This window comes from Cucurbita pepo, chromosome LG01, assembly GCF_002806865.2.
Source record: "Cucurbita pepo subsp. pepo cultivar mu-cu-16 chromosome LG01, ASM280686v2, whole genome shotgun sequence".
Taxonomy (NCBI): domain Eukaryota; kingdom Viridiplantae; phylum Streptophyta; class Magnoliopsida; order Cucurbitales; family Cucurbitaceae; genus Cucurbita; species Cucurbita pepo.
The window spans coordinates 20,363,171-20,381,372 of NC_036638.1; the positions used below are offsets into that span (position 1 = coordinate 20,363,171).

General features: G+C 38.1%; 3 protein-coding genes across 3 annotated transcripts; all 3 read left to right on the forward strand.

Moving 5' to 3' along the window:
• The first annotated feature begins 3,612 nt into the window (after positions 1–3,612).
• Positions 3,613–6,134, forward strand: LOC111777771 (probable endo-1,3(4)-beta-glucanase ARB_01444). The gene has a single exon (XM_023657487.1). The coding sequence runs from the start codon at positions 3,613–3,615 to the stop codon at positions 5,812–5,814; it is 2,202 nt and encodes a 733-aa protein (XP_023513255.1). The 3' UTR covers positions 5,815–6,134.
• A 1,685-nt stretch (positions 6,135–7,819) lies between these two features.
• Positions 7,820–12,481, forward strand: LOC111807499 (proline-rich receptor-like protein kinase PERK8). The gene is made up of 8 exons (XM_023693247.1): positions 7,820–9,448; positions 9,522–9,929; positions 10,015–10,101; positions 10,183–10,253; positions 10,465–10,541; positions 11,525–11,672; positions 11,746–11,907; positions 11,986–12,481. Exons 1-8 carry the CDS (start codon positions 8,407–8,409, stop codon positions 12,253–12,255), a joined length of 2,265 nt encoding a protein of 754 aa, XP_023549015.1. The 5' UTR covers positions 7,820–8,406; the 3' UTR covers positions 12,256–12,481.
• A 739-nt stretch (positions 12,482–13,220) lies between these two features.
• On the forward strand, positions 13,221–17,507 carry LOC111780174 (transmembrane protein 33 homolog). The gene is made up of 9 exons (XM_023660503.1): positions 13,221–13,525; positions 13,957–14,077; positions 14,196–14,296; positions 14,695–14,820; positions 14,989–15,109; positions 15,249–15,333; positions 16,361–16,474; positions 16,576–16,615; positions 17,076–17,507. Exons 1-9 carry the CDS (start codon positions 13,349–13,351, stop codon positions 17,226–17,228), a joined length of 1,038 nt encoding a protein of 345 aa, XP_023516271.1. The 5' UTR covers positions 13,221–13,348; the 3' UTR covers positions 17,229–17,507.
• Positions 17,508–18,202: the final 695 nt, after the last annotated feature.

Genomic DNA, 18,202 nt, shown 5'->3' on the forward strand with positions numbered 1-18,202 from the left:
GTTCTCTGATGAAGGGTTTGTGAGGGAGCTTGTGAACTGGACATAGCCTTCTTGAGGAAGAGGAGGAGTTGGGGAAGGAAGAAATGGATTATGATGCTTTGGAGAACATCCAGAACTTCAAAGATTTTGATGTTGGAAACTCACTGATCAAACCAGTTATGGTGGGTTCACAGTAGAGGCAAAGAAGAAGCAAATATTAGCAGCAGTAGAGAGAGTACAACCTGTTGCATCGGTTGGAGAGGAAAACGAAACATTCATTATAAGAGTATGAAACCTCTCCGTAAGGCATTTTAGAAACTTGACCTAGAAGGGAGAGGGAAACGAAGCCTTCCGTATAAGGGAATGAAAACCTCTTTCCCAATAGATGCGTTTTAGAACCTTAAGCGGAAGCCTAGAAATGAAAGGGAAACGAAGCATTCTTTAGAAGAGTACGAAAACCTCTTCCTTAAAACCTTGGTCAGAAGCCTAAGGAAAAGTCTAAAGAGAACAATATTTACTGGTCGAGGGGAAGCCCAGAAGGAAAAGTCCAAAGAGACGGACTTCCCCCTTGAAGAGACGAGACGGACTTGAGCTGTTACAAGAGCAATGTGGTTCCGTTCAGATCGGTTGGGAAAGCCCAGAAGGAAAAGCCCAAACAGACAGACTTCCCCCTTGAAGAGACGAGACGGACTTGGGCTGTTACAAGAGCAATGTGGTTCCGTTCAGACCGATTCTTCAGGCTTGAAACTTCTTCCAAAAAAATTCTTCCCCTCTCTAAACTCTATTTTGTTTCATTTTCAATTTAGTTAATTTTAATTAAATCAATCACATTGTTATTTCTAATTTCATTTAATTGATATAAAACGCCAAAAGTCAATTTAAAATTATTTTAACTAAGAAATAACTTACACTCCAAAAAAAAAACCCAATTTTATTTTACAACTTGACACACTACTTATCTGTGACTTCAAACACTTATCCATTGCAAAAGTCATCTATATTAACTCATCCTAAATAATCTATTAAAAAAAATCAACAATAACTAATAAAATATTTTATTCCTATATAAAGTTTATAGATTAATAAATAATATCTACAAATTTAAATACTAAAATATAATAAATATACGAGCGTTTTATTTTTATTTTTTATAATTAGTTATTGTCGTGACCGATTTGGATTCTCAGCAGGATCCTCACTCAAATGCATTTTAGAAAAATTCCTTGGAGGTCACCTAGCATAAAATTGTTCAAGCAAAACACGCTAAATGATACACTTTGTTGGTATAAGTAGTAACTCTTCCTTTCGGGCTTTCCCTCAAAGCTTTAAAACGCGTCTACTAGACGAAGGTTTCCACACCCTTATAAATGGTGGTTTGTTCTCCTCCCCAACTAACGTCGGACATCACACTTTATCTCCAAGATCACTCTTATTCAAATGTGTTATCAATTCATTCATGTACCTTTTCATTTATTCATCACGTGTCGTGTAAACATATATATTTTTGAAGGTTCCTTTGAAGGTCTTTCTTTTATTAATATATTAAATGTTGGGTTGAAAACTTAAAAGTTGTGAAAGTCTCCTCTTGACTTCAGAAATTGATTGAATTTCTTTCACTTTAAGCAATACATGAAACTCATCTCCATATTTTTCTTAAATTAAATATATATATATATTTTTTTTTGTAATATACATTAGAAAATAAAATAAAATAAAATAAAATAAGACTAAATTTTATTTTTAAAAAATGTTTTCTTTTATATTTTATTTGGTCTAATTTTAACATTGTGCAATTAAAAAATGTTATAAAAGATTAAACTGAAATTTTGTAAATACAATAAAGATTAATTAATTAATAGTTATAATACCTATTATTGGTTATTAATATTTTTCTTAATATATTTTGAAGAAAAAAAAAACGTTGCCTTTATGATTGTACCTTTAAAATTGGAATAAGCATTTAATAATAATATATATTTTCAAGATTGGAGGCTTTTCAACTTTTGAAGGATATATTAAAATAATTGACAACTTGCTTTTTTTAATATTAAGAAAAACAAATGGCCTTTTGCATAATGTGGTTTCAACTCAATAATTTAATACCAAATTAGTTGGGAAATATTCCAAAAATAATGTATTATTACATTTTATTTTAATATTAATATAACGTGAGCTCCCACTGAAGAGGGGAACGAAACATTCATCAAGGGTGTGGAAATCTCTTTTTACGCGTTTTNCAAAAATAATGTATTATTACATTTTATTTTAATATTAATATAATGTGAGCTCCCACTGAAGAGGGGAACGAAACATTCATCAAGGGTGTGGAAATCTCTTTTTACGCGTTTCAAAACTTCGAGGGAAAGCCCAAAAGCCAAAAGAGGACAACATCTATAAGCGGTGGGTTTGAACGGTTACAAATGGTATTAGAGTCAGACACTGGACGGTGTGCCAACAACGATGTTAAGCCCCAAGTGAAATGGATTGCGAGATTCCACATTAGTCATCCCTCTAGCATTCCTTAAAGGTGTGCCCACTAGTAGACGCGTTTTAAAATCTTGAGACTCTTTCTGAGGAGGTACCCCTTTCTCGAAGTTACGGGNGAGAGTTGTCTCGCGCCCTTAGGTATTCTCTACCTACCCACCTATGTCAATTTCGGGTACAAGTACCCTTTTGTTAAAGGTCGTTCAAGCTTTTCCTAGGATTATGACATAAGTTACTTAAGCACCGTAGCGCCTAGTACTCAAACAGGGGCACCTTGCATCCTTGAACCGATAACCATTTTCGACTAACCTAGCCTCCTCCGTCCCTCGGGACCGAAAAAAAGTTGAAAGAGGATGGGTTAACTATAGGCTTGGATTGCTACATATTATTCGACGAAAAATTATTTATTTATTTATGTTTTATTGTTTCNCGGTTTCGGGTACAGGTACCCCTTCGTTGAAGGTCGTTCGAGATTTTCCTAAGAGTATAACATGAGTTACTTCAGCACTCAAACATTGGCTCAAGGTGTTTTCTCTGCCCTTCTTACCCTGAAAGAACAGGGGCACCTTGTGTCCTTGAACCGATAACCAGCTTTCGGCTAACTTAGCCTCCTCCGTCCCTCGGGACCGAAAAGCAAAGAGAGGACAATATAACCTAGACCAAAAAAAAGTGGAAAGAGGATCGGTTAACTATAGGCTTGGACTGCTACATATTATTGGACCAAAATTTATTTATTTATTTATTTATGTTTTATTGTTTGTAATACATTTGGGATAAACCAATAAATACTTTTGCATTACTTGCAATCTTCCATCTCCTTTGCGATCTTCCAACTTCACTTCTAAGCCAAAATTCTTGAGTTAAAATTGTTCAAATTCTCTTTATAAAAACACATCTAATCTCAGTTCGATTATCATTCCATTAATTATTCATTAAAATAATTTGAATTTGACTGTCGAGAAGCTGCCAGATTCAACCCCATAAATGTTGAAGAAGCTCCGAAGAAATTTCAAAACATTCAAAACCTTAATCAGCAAGACCTTCAACAACTCTCCATCTTCGTCTTCTTCTTCACCATCCAAACCTTATAAATTCCCTCCATTGCCGCTTCCTCTGTCACCGTCGGAAATGTCGTCGCCGTCNCCATAAATGTTGAAGAAGCTCCGAAGAAATTTCAAAACATTCAAAACCTTAATCAGCAAGACCTTCAACAACTCTCCATCTTCGTCTTCTTCACCATCCAAACCTTATAAATTCCTTCCATTGCCGCTTCCTCTGTCACCGTCGGAAATGTCGTCGCCGTCGCAATCATTCCGGCAATCATTACCACCCGCCGTCGCCCCCTTTCCTCAAACCCAATCCACCGTTCTTCCCGATCCTTCAAATTTCTTCGCTCCTCACCTTCTTTCCTCTCCACTTCCCACAAATTCCTTCTTCCAGAACTTCACCGTTAAAAATGGCGATCAGCCGGAATACATTCATCCCTATCTTATTAAATCCTCCCTCTCCGCCGTTTCAATTTCATACCCATCGATGTTCTCGAACACCGCTTTCGGATATCAGGTCTTCAATGCCGATTGGACCGTCTCTGAAAATCCCGCCTCTGTTTCGCAAAAACCCCATATAATATCATCCTTTAGTGATCTCAGTCTCATTCTTGATACCCCCTCCGGTAATCTCCGATTCTTCCTCGTTCGTGGAAGCCCATTTATTACTTTCGAGGCTTTCAACAATACCCCAATTTCAATCTCCACCATTCATGCGATTCTCTCGTTTTCATCCAATAGTTCGCAGACGAAATTCACTGTCACTCTCAACAACAACCAGACATGGCTGATTTACTCCTCGTCTCCGATTAATTTGACGCACAGCCTCTCGCAGATTACTTCCGGTGGATTCTCCGGCATCGTACGGATTGTGGTTTTGCCGAACCCACATTTGGAATCAATCCTCGATCGGTTCTGTTCTTGTTACCCTGTTTCAGGTGAGGTGAATTTCAGAAACCCTTCTTCTTTGGAGTATAAATGGGAGAAGAATGGTTGGGGAAATTTGTTAATGCTTGCACATCCTCTTCATCTTCGTTTACTCTCTAGCGATGATTCCGCCATTGTTCTTGATGATTTCAAGTACAAGAGTATCGATGGTGATCTAGTCGGCGTCGTTGGTGGCTCGTGGGTTTTGAAACCTGACCCTGTTTCTATAACATGGCATTCAATCAATGGCATTGGAGAGGAATTTCAAAGCGAAATTATCTCTGCGCTTGTGAAAGATGTTGAGGGTTTGAAATCTTCACCCATTACAACAACATCGTCTTATTTCTATGGGAAAGCGATTGCGAGAGCTGCTAGGCTCGCATTGATTGCTGAGGAAGTGAATTTTCTTCAGGTGATTCCTGAAGTGAGGAAGTTTTTGAAGGATGCTATTGAGCCATGGCTGCGTGGTACTTTCAATGGCAATGGGTTTCTATATGATAGTAAATGGGGTGGCCTTGTAACCCAACAAGGGGCTTCTGATTCTGGTGCTGATTTTGGATTTGGTGTCTATAATGATCACCATTATCATATTGGTTACTTTCTTTACGCCATTGCTGTGCTGGTCAAGATTGATCCAGCTTGGGGAAGAAAGTTTAGGCCTCAAGCTTACTCTTTAATGGCGGATTTCATGAACTTGAGTAGGAGATCTAGCTCAAAGTTCCCACGTTTGAGATGTTTTGACTTGTATAAACTGCACTCTTGGGCTTCGGGGTTGACCGAATTCGCCGACGGTCGGAATCAAGAGAGCAGCAGTGAGGCTGTGAATGCTTATTACTCTGCAGCTTTGTTGGGGTTGGCTTATGGAGATACTCATCTTGCTTCCATTGGATCAACACTAACAGGTTTAGAGATCAAGGCAGCTCAAACATGGTGGCAAATCAGGGGAGGGGAGAATCTTTATGAGACTGATTTCGCCAGAGAAAACAAGGTGGTTGGAGTGTTGTGGTCTAACAAAAGGGACAGTGGCTTGTGGTTTGCCCCTCCTGATTGGAGAGAATGTAGGCTTGGGATTCAGCTGCTGCCTTTATTGCCCATCACTGAGGCTTTGTTCTCTGATGCTACCTTTGCCAAGGAGCTTGTGGATTGGACATTGCCTTCTTTGAGAAGGGAAGGAGTTGGGGAAGGATGGAAGGGATTTGCTTACGCCTTGCAGGGCATTTACGACAAAGACGGGGCGGTGGCGAATATCCGAAACTTGAAGGGGTTCGACGACGGGAACTCGCTCTCTAATCTGTTGTGGTGGATCCATAGTAGAGGAGGAGGAGAAGAGGGTGAAGGGTTTGGTGGTGGGTGGAAGCATTGGTGGTTTAGCCATTGATCACTGCAACCGAACTATGATCTCGGATGATCCGAAAGCTATTCTATCGAAAATCGACCTTAATCGAACCAAATCCATTTGAATACACAGTGAAAATGAAACAATCTACAGACTTAAATCATCCATTTTATACATATTGATCAAGTGAAACATTATAGCTGGTTTTAGGAGTTGCTGGTGCTGGATTGTGTTTGTTTTTAAATAAAATTGTTGTGCAGTTGATGTTCTACAGCATGCTTGTGTGTCTGTGTTGCTGTTGTTGATGCCATGATGTTGTTGTTGAATGATTTGAATGGGGATTCTTTGTTCTGTTAATGTTCAGATTCTTCCCTGTCCTGTTGAGAACAAGCTTAGAACTTTTTGTTGGGAGCTCAACACTTTTGGAACATTCTGATTCTTTGTTCCAATCTTTTACCTTAAACAGGACAGCCCAAATCTCAGGTAAAAGGGATTCTACCAGTAAGATTGCTTCTCATATTCATACCAAAAACGCATGATTATGGGTAACATTTTATAGAAGAAGTTTTAAATTTCGTAACGATAGCTCGAGCTCACCGTTAGCAGGAATTATTTGTTTTGGCGTGTTACATGTCATTGTCAGTCTCACAGTCTTAATACACGTTTGCAATAGAGAGTCTTGTTCTACTTCGACCAGAGCCTCGTATCGTCTGGTGACCGACTCTAATTCCATTTGTAACAACCTAATCCCACCGCTAACAGATATTGTCAGCTTTTGCCTGTTACTTATAGTCGTTAGCCTCAAGGTTTTAAAACGCAAGGGGGAGGTTTCCACATCTTTAGTGGGGTCTCACAATTCACCCCACGCAGGCATACCGCTTGATGGGAGACGTTTCCACACCTTTAGTGAGATCTCACAATCTATCTCCTTGGAGGCCCAACGCCCTGCCTTTGATATCATTTGTAACAGTTCGAGACCACTGCTAGTAGATATTGTCCGCTTTAGCCCGTTACGTATTGTCATTAGCCTTACAGTTTTAAAACGCATCTACTAGGAGAGGTTCCACACCCTTATAAGAAATGTTTCGTTCCCTCTCCAATCGAGATGAGATCTCACGACATAACATCTTTGTCTTCGAACTAGTGTTATAAATCGTAAAACTAGTCGTCATGCCATTAATGTCAAATTGGGATTTATTTGGTCCACACCCCATTACTAAATCTTGACATTGATAGCTTAGTCCTTACTATTTGTTTTTTTTTCTTCTCAAGAATCATTCTTTTGCTCTCTTTTTTATGTCCATTTATAATCCAAGTTTTAACCAATAAATATGTAAATAATCAAATAAAACTTTTTTAATATTAATAAATATTTTTTAAAAAAACTTTACTTTAAGATGGGGAATCTCATAATTGTAAAGTTAGATCTAATAATTGAATCCCAAGTAATTCCAACTAATTTATCAAAACATTTATTAAATCTTATTTTAATGAATATTGAAACCAACTATATTATTTTGGTCAACGGTCAACGGAGATTTTTGATATTTAAATGAATATATTCAGATTTATTGGCCATTATTATATTCCTTTTGACCACTTCCACCTTTTGGCACCTTTGGTATTATTTTTAAAATTTTTAAAATTTTTAAAGAAATAAAACTCATTTTGTTCATTAGAATGAAGAAAAATCTCCCTTTAGATTAGCAATGCAAGAAAACTACAAATTTTCTGTGGCAGATGAACAAACCATTGCAATATTCAAATGAAAATGTTAGAAGCTATGAGATCTTAGTGATAAATATTTTAAATTAACAGGTAATAATCAGTTGATTAAACAAAATAAAACAAGACAACAGAGCTTAGTTGAGGATTTTAGAACAGTGATGGATTGTTGCTTCATGAAAATAAAGTAAAAAGAGGAACCATCTTGCAAGATTTTGTTGGTTTGTGATAGAAAATGAATGGAAGAACAAAGAGTAAGTAGTGAAAACAGTGATGATTGTGCTGAAAACCGTGTTTTTTTATTTGGGTTTCTTTTTAACAAAGCTTTACTCGTTCATTTTGGCCTCTCTGCATGTGCGAGCTCAACATCGGCTCCAGCAAGTCGCACCCACGTTTTGTAAAACCGCCCCCCATTATTGTCACCAGAGGATATTTCTGGGGCTACCGAGTGGACTTCAGAGATTCCATTTTCGAGCTTCGGACTCGGTCGCAGAGGGGGATTTCATCGCTTCAGCGAGAGGTATGAGCTCTGTTCTTCAGTTTCGTTCCATTTACTGATGTGGGGTTCCCGCATTTTCTCGATTTCAGCATTGGGGTTTCTCTAGTTTTGATGAATTTGTACTGCGCTTTGTTGATCTGGTAGATTTGTGGTTCGTTTTGTTTGTTCTGTTGATTTGGAAGCTTTGGGATAGGGATTTTGTTCGAATTTCTTTGATAGTTGGCTTACTGAATCAGTGTTTTTGTTGCGCATTTTTGTGAAGTTTGCGCGATTTGAATGAGATTGGTGATACATTGACTGAGATGAACTCGTGATTGGATTGTGAGGTCTATGTGTGAATGATTTTGTAATCGGGAATGGAAGTTTTGTGGCGAATGTTGTGATTGTTTAAGGGTTCTGTGAATTGGATTATGGCTTCTTCGCCTTCTCCGAGTGTTTCTCCTCCTGAGAATCCGTCAGATTCTGCATTTTTTTCACCTCCTTCTCCTTCTCCTCCGGCGGAATCCGCAATATCTCCGACATCTTCTGAGCCTAATCAGACCGGTGAACCTCCTTCTTCACCTTCTACTCCTTCAGCTCCACCTCCTCAATCACCACCAGCTGATGCTCCTCCTCCTTCTCCTCCACTGTCTCCTCCACCATTGACAGCATCACCACCTGCACCACCTGAATCCCCACCTCCTCCACCACCACCTTCGCCTCCTTTATCTTCGCCGTCGCCACCATCAACCTCTGCACCACCACCTTCAACATCAACCTCTCCTCCACCACCACCACCACCAACTTCCTCTGCATCACCACCTCCTCCTCCAGATCAATCCACTGCCTCTCCTCCTCGTGATGCTTCTCCTTCACCTCCTGATTTAACGACGTCGCCGCCTCCACCACCAGCAGCAGACAATTCTCCACCTCCTCAATCTAATCCTAGTCCCCCACCTTCAACTTCCTCTCCTCCTCCCCCTGACATAACTTCAGCTTCTCCGCCTCCACCTTCTAAGGCCCCAACACCACCTTCACCAACGGGAGAGTCGCCTAATGTATCTCCCCCAGCCCCCAAGGTTTCTCCTCCTCCTTCTGATTCTCAATCTCCACCATCAATTGAGGTCCCCCCACCAAGATCCTCAGTTCCATCACCTCCTCCTTCAGTCCCTTCATCATCTACTCCTCCTCCAGTTACTGTTCCTGGTTCTCCATCTAATTCATCCGCTGAAGGCCCCATTATCCCTCCAACTTCTGTTGTACCCGAACGACCGATTCCAACAATGAATGGTACTGAAATCACTGCAAAGAAAGGGGGTCTCAACACCGGAACATCTGTGGCAGTTGGCAGTGTGGTTGGTGTTCTAGTGCTGAGTCTTGTTATCATGGGTATGTGGTTTGTTCTGAAACGGAAGAGAAGAAAGAAAAGTATCCCTTACACCATGCCTTCTCCTTTTTCCTCCCAAAACTCAGGTACTGTATTCGAACTCCAAATTTTGAGTGTTTCCGTATCATTTCGAATGCTAACTTTTCATATTTTCTCCAGATTCAATTTTCTTAAGGCCCCATTCTTCAGCTCCCATGGCAGGCAGTCGTACCGATAGTGAATTCAAGTATTCATCATCTGAAGGAGGTGGAGTAGGTAATTCAAGATCATTTCCTTATGAAGAGCTACACCAGGCAACGAGTGGATTTTCGTCGAATAATCTTTTGGGGGAAGGTGGATTTGGTTGTGTGTACAAAGGCACCCTTGCAGATGGTAGAGAGGTAGCCGTTAAACAACTTAAAGTGGGTGGTGGTCAGGGAGAACGAGAGTTCAGAGCCGAAGTTGAGATTATTAGCCGAGTACACCATCGACATTTGGTTTCCCTGGTCGGTTACTGTATTTCTGATTATCAAAGATTGCTCGTCTATGATTATGTTCCAAACAATACCCTTCATTACCATCTGCACGGTAAGATGTTGTCATACTTTATGCAATATTATTTAGTTAATGTAGAAAGTAGGTTTATAAGTTTTTATCGTTTTTTGAATTTCAGATGCGAACAGGCCTGTTTTAGCTTGGGCTACACGTGTTCGAATCGCTGCTGGTGCAGCCCGTGGAATTGCTTACCTACATGAAGATTGTAAGTTTCCCACTTTCAGCATTGGTAGTGATCCTTTGAAATTAGTTGAGGTGTGCATAATGTTCTGGTGATTCTTACCAGGCCATCCACGCATTATTCACAGGGATATTAAATCGTCGAACATTCTGCTCGATATCAACTTCGAAGCTCAGGTAATTTGCTAGAACTCTTTTTAACTGCTGTGATTTTTGTCGCCCCCGAAACTATAATTTGTGAATTATGGTTAGAGAAAACCTTTTAATTATTGATAACAGTCATTGATTGTTTGAACTTCTTGAGGGATAACATAAGATCGTGAGGTTTTATGTGCACTTTTAGTTATTTGTCATTTGCTTCTGATAATGTGTACTCTACCACTAACAGGTTGCAGATTTTGGGCTTGCTAAATTGGCATTGGATTCGCATACACATGTAACGACTCGTGTAATGGGAACCTTTGGGTATGTCGTCTATGAAACCAAGTTATCTACCAATCAACTCACTAAAATGCTCGAACATCTAGAGATACCCAAACCTAACTACAAAATCAAACAGGCAAAAACGCCCATTTCAACGTCAAAATAGCCAAACCCAACATTGCTCCCTAGTAGACGCGTTTTAAAACCGTGAGGCTAACAACGTTATGTAATAGGCCAAAACAGACAATATCTGTAACAGTTGTAGATACGGTCTGCTTTGACCCATTACGTATCGCCGTTAGCCTCACGGTTTTTAAAATGCGTCTATTAGGGAGAGATTTCCACACCCTTATAAGGAATGGTTCGTTCTCCTCTACAACCGATGTGAGATCTCAACATCTACCCCCTTGGGGGCCCAACTCCCTCGTTGACACACTGTTTAGTGCCTGACTCTGATACTATTTGTAACAGCCCAAGCCCACCGCTAGCAGATATTGTTCGCTTTGGCGGCCCATTATGTATGGCCGTCAGCCTCACGATTTTTAAAATGCGTCTACTAGGGAGATAATTCCACACCCTTATAAAGAATACTATGTTCCCCTCTCCAACTGATATGAGATCTCACAATATGGGCTAGCAGTGGACTTTGACTGTTACAAATGGTATTAGAGCCAAGCACTAGGTGGTGTGTTAGCGAGGATGCTGGGCCTCTAAGGGAGGTGCATTGTGAGATCCCATTGGTTGGAGATGGGAACGAAGCATTCCTTGTAAGGGTGTAGAAACCTCTCCCTAGCAGACACGTTTCAAAACCGGAGACTAACGACAATACGTAACAGGCCAAAGCAAATAATATCAGCTAGCTATGGACTTGGACTGTTACAAGAAGAAACACACATTTCATTAAACAAAAGAAAAGCATGGTGGTTCTCTGGTTTTTTTACTTCAGGAATTGCAAATGGCCAGTTCAGTTCGTGTTCTTGTTTCTGTATCGACTATACGTAAAAATTTCTGTTTGTAATCTTCAGATACATGGCTCCAGAATACGCAACAAGTGGGAAATTGACAGACAAATCTGATGTTTTCTCTTTTGGGGTTGTACTTTTGGAGTTAATTACTGGTCGCAAGCCTGTAGATTCTTCTCAGCCTTTAGGGGACGAGAGCTTAGTCGAATGGGTAAGCCTTCTCTATCTTAACTTCCTTCTTGCCATATAACCAGGCAAGACACTAACCTCCATTAAAAGTTCAGGCTCGACCGTTGCTGGCACAAGCTATCGAGGACGAGAATTTTGAAGAACTGGTGGATCCAAGGCTAGAGAACAGTTACGTTGACAGAGAAATGTTTCGGATGATCGAAGCAGCCGCTGCATGCGTTCGTCATTCGGGAGTAAAGAGGCCAAGAATGAGTCAGGTTAGCATCTCCATATGATACATAAAAGTTCGAACCGAATGTAGAAGCATTAGATGAAACGTTGTGATATGATATCAGGTGGTGAGAGCTCTAGACTCATTGGATGAAATGTGTGATCTCGCAAATGGGGTGAAGCCTGGACAAAGTGGAGTGTTTGATTCAGCTGAACATTCAGCTCAGATCAGAATGTTTCAAAGAATGGCTTTTGGGAGTCAAGATTACAGTTATGGTTACTCGGATCGAGATCGGAGTCGGAGTTACAGTCAAACTCCGAGTAGCTGGAGTAGAGAATCCAGAGATCAAAGCCCGTCGGCGCCTATGAATCGATCCCGACAATGGAACATCTGAATTTGAAGGTGGAATCAGGTTCAATTCCTTGTAAATCTCTGCTGAAATTTTCCCATTACAAATTTATTCTGTTAATGTGCTCCTCTGTCTGGTAACAAGGTTTTGACATGATAAAAGCTTGGTATTTTGAGGAGTAACTGTACTATTCTTTGTACACTACTTACTATTCTTTGTGGCAAGTAATTGAATCTTGAAGCCTGTTTTTAGGGATGAATTTACTTCCCCATATCTTCTTCATTTTTTATTTTTTTATTATTTTTTTATTTTTTTATTTTCAAGGGTGGAGAGATTTTAGTCTTAGATAATAATAATAATTTTTTTTTTTAAATAAAAATGTGAAAATTTCTCTCTAGTAGATGAATTTTAAAATCATGAGACTAACGGGATAAGTAACTAGCCAAAATGGACAATATTTACCGGCGGTGGGTTTAGACTCTTATCAATAAGTAACGAGCTAAAATGGACAATATTTACCGACACTTATCAATACAGTGGATTTTGTTCTTTATATTTCTTTATGTTATGATTAGATATTTTTTTTAACTTAAACAATGAACTCGACTCAACCATCAATTTTTTTATTAGGTTTGTTTAGGTTGATTTATTCAATTTTTTAAAATTGAAGTAAGATATTAATTTATTTATTTTAAAAATTTTAACGAAAATTTGCAAGTCAATTTCAATATATATATTGAAAAATTACCATCAAAATAATTAAAAGTTATTTTTAAGTGAGTTAGAAAATAAATAATTAAAAAAAAATAAAATAAATATATATAATTGATGATAAGAAAAATTTATATTTTAAATTAAGTTTGGTACGTTTCAACTCAAATTAATTCATAATTTAACTTAATTTTAAAATTATTTGGAAGAATTGGATATTTCAATGACTAAAACGACATCGTTTGTTGAGCCAGTGAGACAGAGAATGAGAGAGAAGCTTACACTTCCTTCCTGGTAAACGTGGTTCAGTAGTTGAGAGTAAATCGTCACATAATTTCTCTCTACTTTCTCGCTGAGAGAAATATTGTTTCCACAAAAGAACTGAAATCATCCAGATAGTGAAGGAGAGAGAGAGAGAGAGCTCAGAATGGGAGAAGAACGAGCGGATTCACAGAGGCTGAAGAGAGCAGCAGCGGCAGCTTACGACTACGAGAACGATCCCAGATGGGCTGATTACTGGTCTAACGTTCTGATCCCTCCTCACATGTCTTCCCGCCCCGATGTTGTTGACCACTACAAACGCAAGTTCTACCAGCGCTACATCGTGGGTTCTCTCCCTTTTGATTGTTCTTCATTTGGGTATCGCTATTTCTTCAATTTACACTCCGTACTGTGGATTCATTTAACCAAGTTGTTAAGTTTCTCTTGGATTATTAGGCGTTGGGTTGCAAATTTTTTGTTGCTTTCGAATTTATGCCATTTGATCCTTGCTAATATATCCGTTGTGGAGTGTTGTCTCTTATGAATTTTGAGATTTATGTGGATCTTTGGTTGTTACTGGAGTTGAGAGAGGATTTACAAGTAATTTAGTTCAAATTTTAAAATGATTTTGTTTGAGATGAAAATTGGGGCATTTTTTTTATTCCTCTTTCATAGAATTTGTGCTCTTTGGTGACTGCTGAAATTGAATTTCCTTCTTGCACTTGTTTTTAAATTTACTTTGTGCTTCTTTTCCTTGCTTGGTTGTCAAAACAGGACCCTGAATTCGTGGTAGAGGCCATGTCTTCTAGTAGTTCTACTCAGTCATCCCGACCTTCAGCAACATCTTCTGCAGTACCCCCTCCTACTAATGATCGAAGCCAACCGCAAAATTCAGGTAGAAGTTTTGTTTTTATACTTTTGTAATGTTAGAGATTAAGTTGTAGAAATTTTTGAATGTTAATGTTGAATCTACCTGATTGGATTTCTATAATGCATTGCGTGTAATGATGCAGGATCAACGACTAGGACTTCAGGTACATCTGCAAGTGCAGATCCTAATCCAACTCCGTTACGCTGGGATCGACAAACAATCCAGTTTTCGGTCAACGCATGGGTAGGGTTAGTTTAGTTCCTGCTTGCTTGCATGATCTTGCGAAGTTGGTAGAACTACAGAATGTTAGAGGGCTACACACACAAAGTTGCAAATTTCTTTATCACAATGTTATTTATGTAATTTTGTTTTGTTTTTCCTTAAGCTCGAGTTGCTGATTTTATGAAACCTTAACTTTTATTTGCAAAGGTTTCATTTCATCAATTCCAACAGATGAAATGTAATTCTTGTAAGTTTTGTTGAGAAAAGCTTGTTCATACAGTCATTCCCTATTTATATCTTAAACTTTCCTATGATTTTGCATGCTTGTAATAAGAGCATTAAGGGTATTTTCATTAAAATCTATATATATACATTTCAATTTGGGCTCCATCCTTAAAAGTTAATCTTTTCTCCTGCAGGTGTTCATTGTGGCTGTGCTGGCAATTTTCCCGCTAATACCCAAAAATCTTTCACAGAGAGCATATAGGCTTTCTTTTATGGGCACAGCTTGTTCTTCTTTATATTCTTTGTACTCATTGTATGGGGTAAGCTATCCATTCGAATTTAACGGCCCCATTCCGATTCTATGAAGATGTTTGGTTTCTTCCGATCAAGAAGAGAAAAGAAAAGCAGAAGAAAATTGCCCCTTTTCGTTCATGCCAGTTTCTCTATATTATCTTTTGTTTAAGTTATTAGTCTTTTAATGTTTGCAGAAGCCCAGGGCATGGAATTTGCAATCATTGCAAGCTTATTTCCAGTCCATAATTGCAACAAAAGATTTCATTTCCTTCACTTACTGTATCACCTTTGTGACTTCAAATATTTGTCTCAAATGTAAGCATAGCTTCGCTAATCAAGTTCTGTTTACTTATTTATCTCTACGGTGTCACTGAATATCTATTCATTCATGTAATTTTTTTATCTTTTTCATTATGCGTTGTAAGATTTCTAATTTTTTTAATTGTTTATGCAGTTGCTTTAATTCCTATCCTGTGTCGGGCTGTTGAACATGTTGCAAAGTTTCTTAGGCGTAATTTTGCACGTTCGTCCTTATACAGGTAGCATGTTATCAGTTTTTGGTTCGATTTATCATTTATTTGTTGTATGAAATATGTCCACTTGAATTTTGATTATGATGTCTCCACCCCCAAGAAAAAAGTATCCTAGTCTTTGTGCTTTCAATCTAGATTGTTTGCATTTTTTATTTTTACTTTTCCATCGTTGTTTGTTGTGCCCAGAGAAGGATATACTGCTGCATGAACACAGATTTCAGTATAGTTGTTTGCCCCCTAATTTTACTGATACGTTGTGAAATTAGTGGCGTTTAATTCTGAAAAATGTCAGCAAAAAGCTTTTGCTGAAGGATCATATTAAATAAGCAGTAGAAACGAAGTGGTGTACTGTAACAGCCCAAGTCCACCGCTAGTAGATATTGTCTGCTTTGGCCCGTTACGTATCGCCATCAGCCACATAGTTTTAAAACTCGTCTGCTAGGGAGAGATTTCCATACCCTTATTAGGAATTCTTCGTTCCCCTATCTAACCGATGTGTGATCTCACAATCTACCCCCTTGGGGTCCAACATCCTCGCTGGCATACTGCCCAGTGACTGGCTCTGATACCATTTGTAACAACCCAAGTGCATCGCTAGTAAATATTGTCTTATTTGGACTTTCTCTTCAAAGGCTTCCCCTCAAAGTTTTAAAATGCGTATGTTAGAGAGAGGTTTCCACACCCTTATAAGAAATGCTTCGTTTCCCTCTCCAACCAATGTGGGATCTCACATGTATATACAACCAAGAGAGAATAAACGGATTGAAATTTGTAAGGTGTACATTATTGATACTAGCATAACACGTTTTTTAGGGAATTAATGAGTGTTCAAGAACAAAGGAGAATTCAAGTGGTGTGGTCTCCTGTCTCCATGCATGAAGTATAGATGAATGTGTATTACCTCTTAGTTTTCTCATGTGCTTAAAAAATCTGCTTGTTCACTCTATTTATCACTCAAGTTCATGACAATAACAAATCAAGTTGTCTCTGTACAAGTATCTCATGGCTTTATGCTTTCTCTAAATTGTTGCAGGAAATATATGGAAGATCCTTGCGTATGGGTGGAATCAAATACTACTACTCTTAGCATCCTATCTTCGCAGGCTGAGATTGGACTTGGATTCATTTTAATCATCTCTTTGCTCTCGTCAGTTTTTAGCCCTTAGATCATCTTCTTTGCCTTTTTTGCTCCTCCACTTTCTAATACTCCTTTCTTTTCAATGATCTTTTCAAACTCGTGTTCTGCAGGTGGCAACGTAACTTCTTACATACATTCATGTACTGGCAGGTGTGTTTTTCTTGTTATCATTTGCATAATAGCGTATTTAGGAACACATGATTCTGCCTTAAAGTTAGAAATCCTTTACCCATTTCCCATTTTTATGTCAAAATGTTCAAACTTGTTGAGGATTGTTGGGAGGGAGTCCCACATTGGTTAATTTAGGGAATGATCATGGGTTTATAAGTAAAGAATACATCTCCATTGGTATAAGGCCTTCTGAGGAAGCCCAAAGAAAAGCAGTGGGCATTGGAGAGTTGTGATTCCTAACAAAACTTCCATTCACACAACCATAGTTTTTTGAAATCATTATCTTAAGAACGTGTGGTCTTTTTTTTTTTAATGTCATAATTCATGAATAGGCTGTTTGAGGGCGTTTCTGTTGTTGAAACTTGTTTATTTTGTTTTCATATTCTTGAAATAGAGCTGGTGATTCACTTATTTTGTTGTGAACCATTTCGAAACGCAGCTGCTAAAGCTCATGTATCATGCTCCTGTCACTTCTGGGTATCATCGAAGTGGCTGGGCCAACATTGCGAGTGTCGTTTCTCCGCTGATCTACCGCTATGCTCCGTTCCTTAATACTCCTCTTTCAATGGCGCAAAGATGGTGGTTCAGGTAGAAGCTAATAATAGAGGAAGAAGATGTATCAAAATTTATAGACTAATCCCAGTAGTGACTGTCCTCCCACTTTTTGAAGCTGAAAATTGGTGTCACCATGTCTTGAAAACCAACTTCTTAGATTCTCACGTAGGTCTGTGGAACAAGTTTGGCTTCCAAATTCAACTCTTCTTTTGTTCTTTGTGTTTCACTATTGATAAAAACACATCTTAGGAGATTATGTTTGAAATGTGAATTAAAGTTTTCTATTCTATATGAAGGTTTCTTACGGCGGTGGCTACGTTCCCTCTTGTTCATGGTAACGGACGCAAAGGTTCTTCCTTATGACTTTTTAAACGTTAATTGTGAGACCTCACATTGGTTGGAGAAGGAGAACAAAACATTCCTTATAAGGGTGTGGAAAACCTCTCCCTAGCAAACGTACTCTAAAACTGTAAGGCTGATGACGATACGTAATGGGCTAAAACGGACAATATCTGCTAATGGTGGACTTTAACTATTACATTAGTCGTTTTAACTTAAACAATATATACTTATTCGAGATGAAAACAATTAGACTTGTATTTTCGTGTATATATAAGGTGATAACGAATTCTTCCTAGATTGATGAAAAATAAATAATGTAATTTTAACTCATTAGTGTTAATATATGTCTTAGGTTATGTTTAAATAAGTATATTTATATTAGTTATCATTTTGGAGTTTAATTCGTCTTGATGTAAAATAAACGGATTTTATTATTTTATTTTTTTAATTATATATCAAAACTATATAGAAAGATAAATATTAATGTTGTAAAAAAAAAAAAATATATATATATATTGAATGAATGGATATTTGATTTTTTACTATATTATATATAAAAACGTTATATACTATATACTTTTATTTAGTATAGAATGTAAGTTTCTCCCTAAGTTTATATTCGTAGAGAACATTATTCCAAATTTAATATAAATAAAAATTTGATAATTA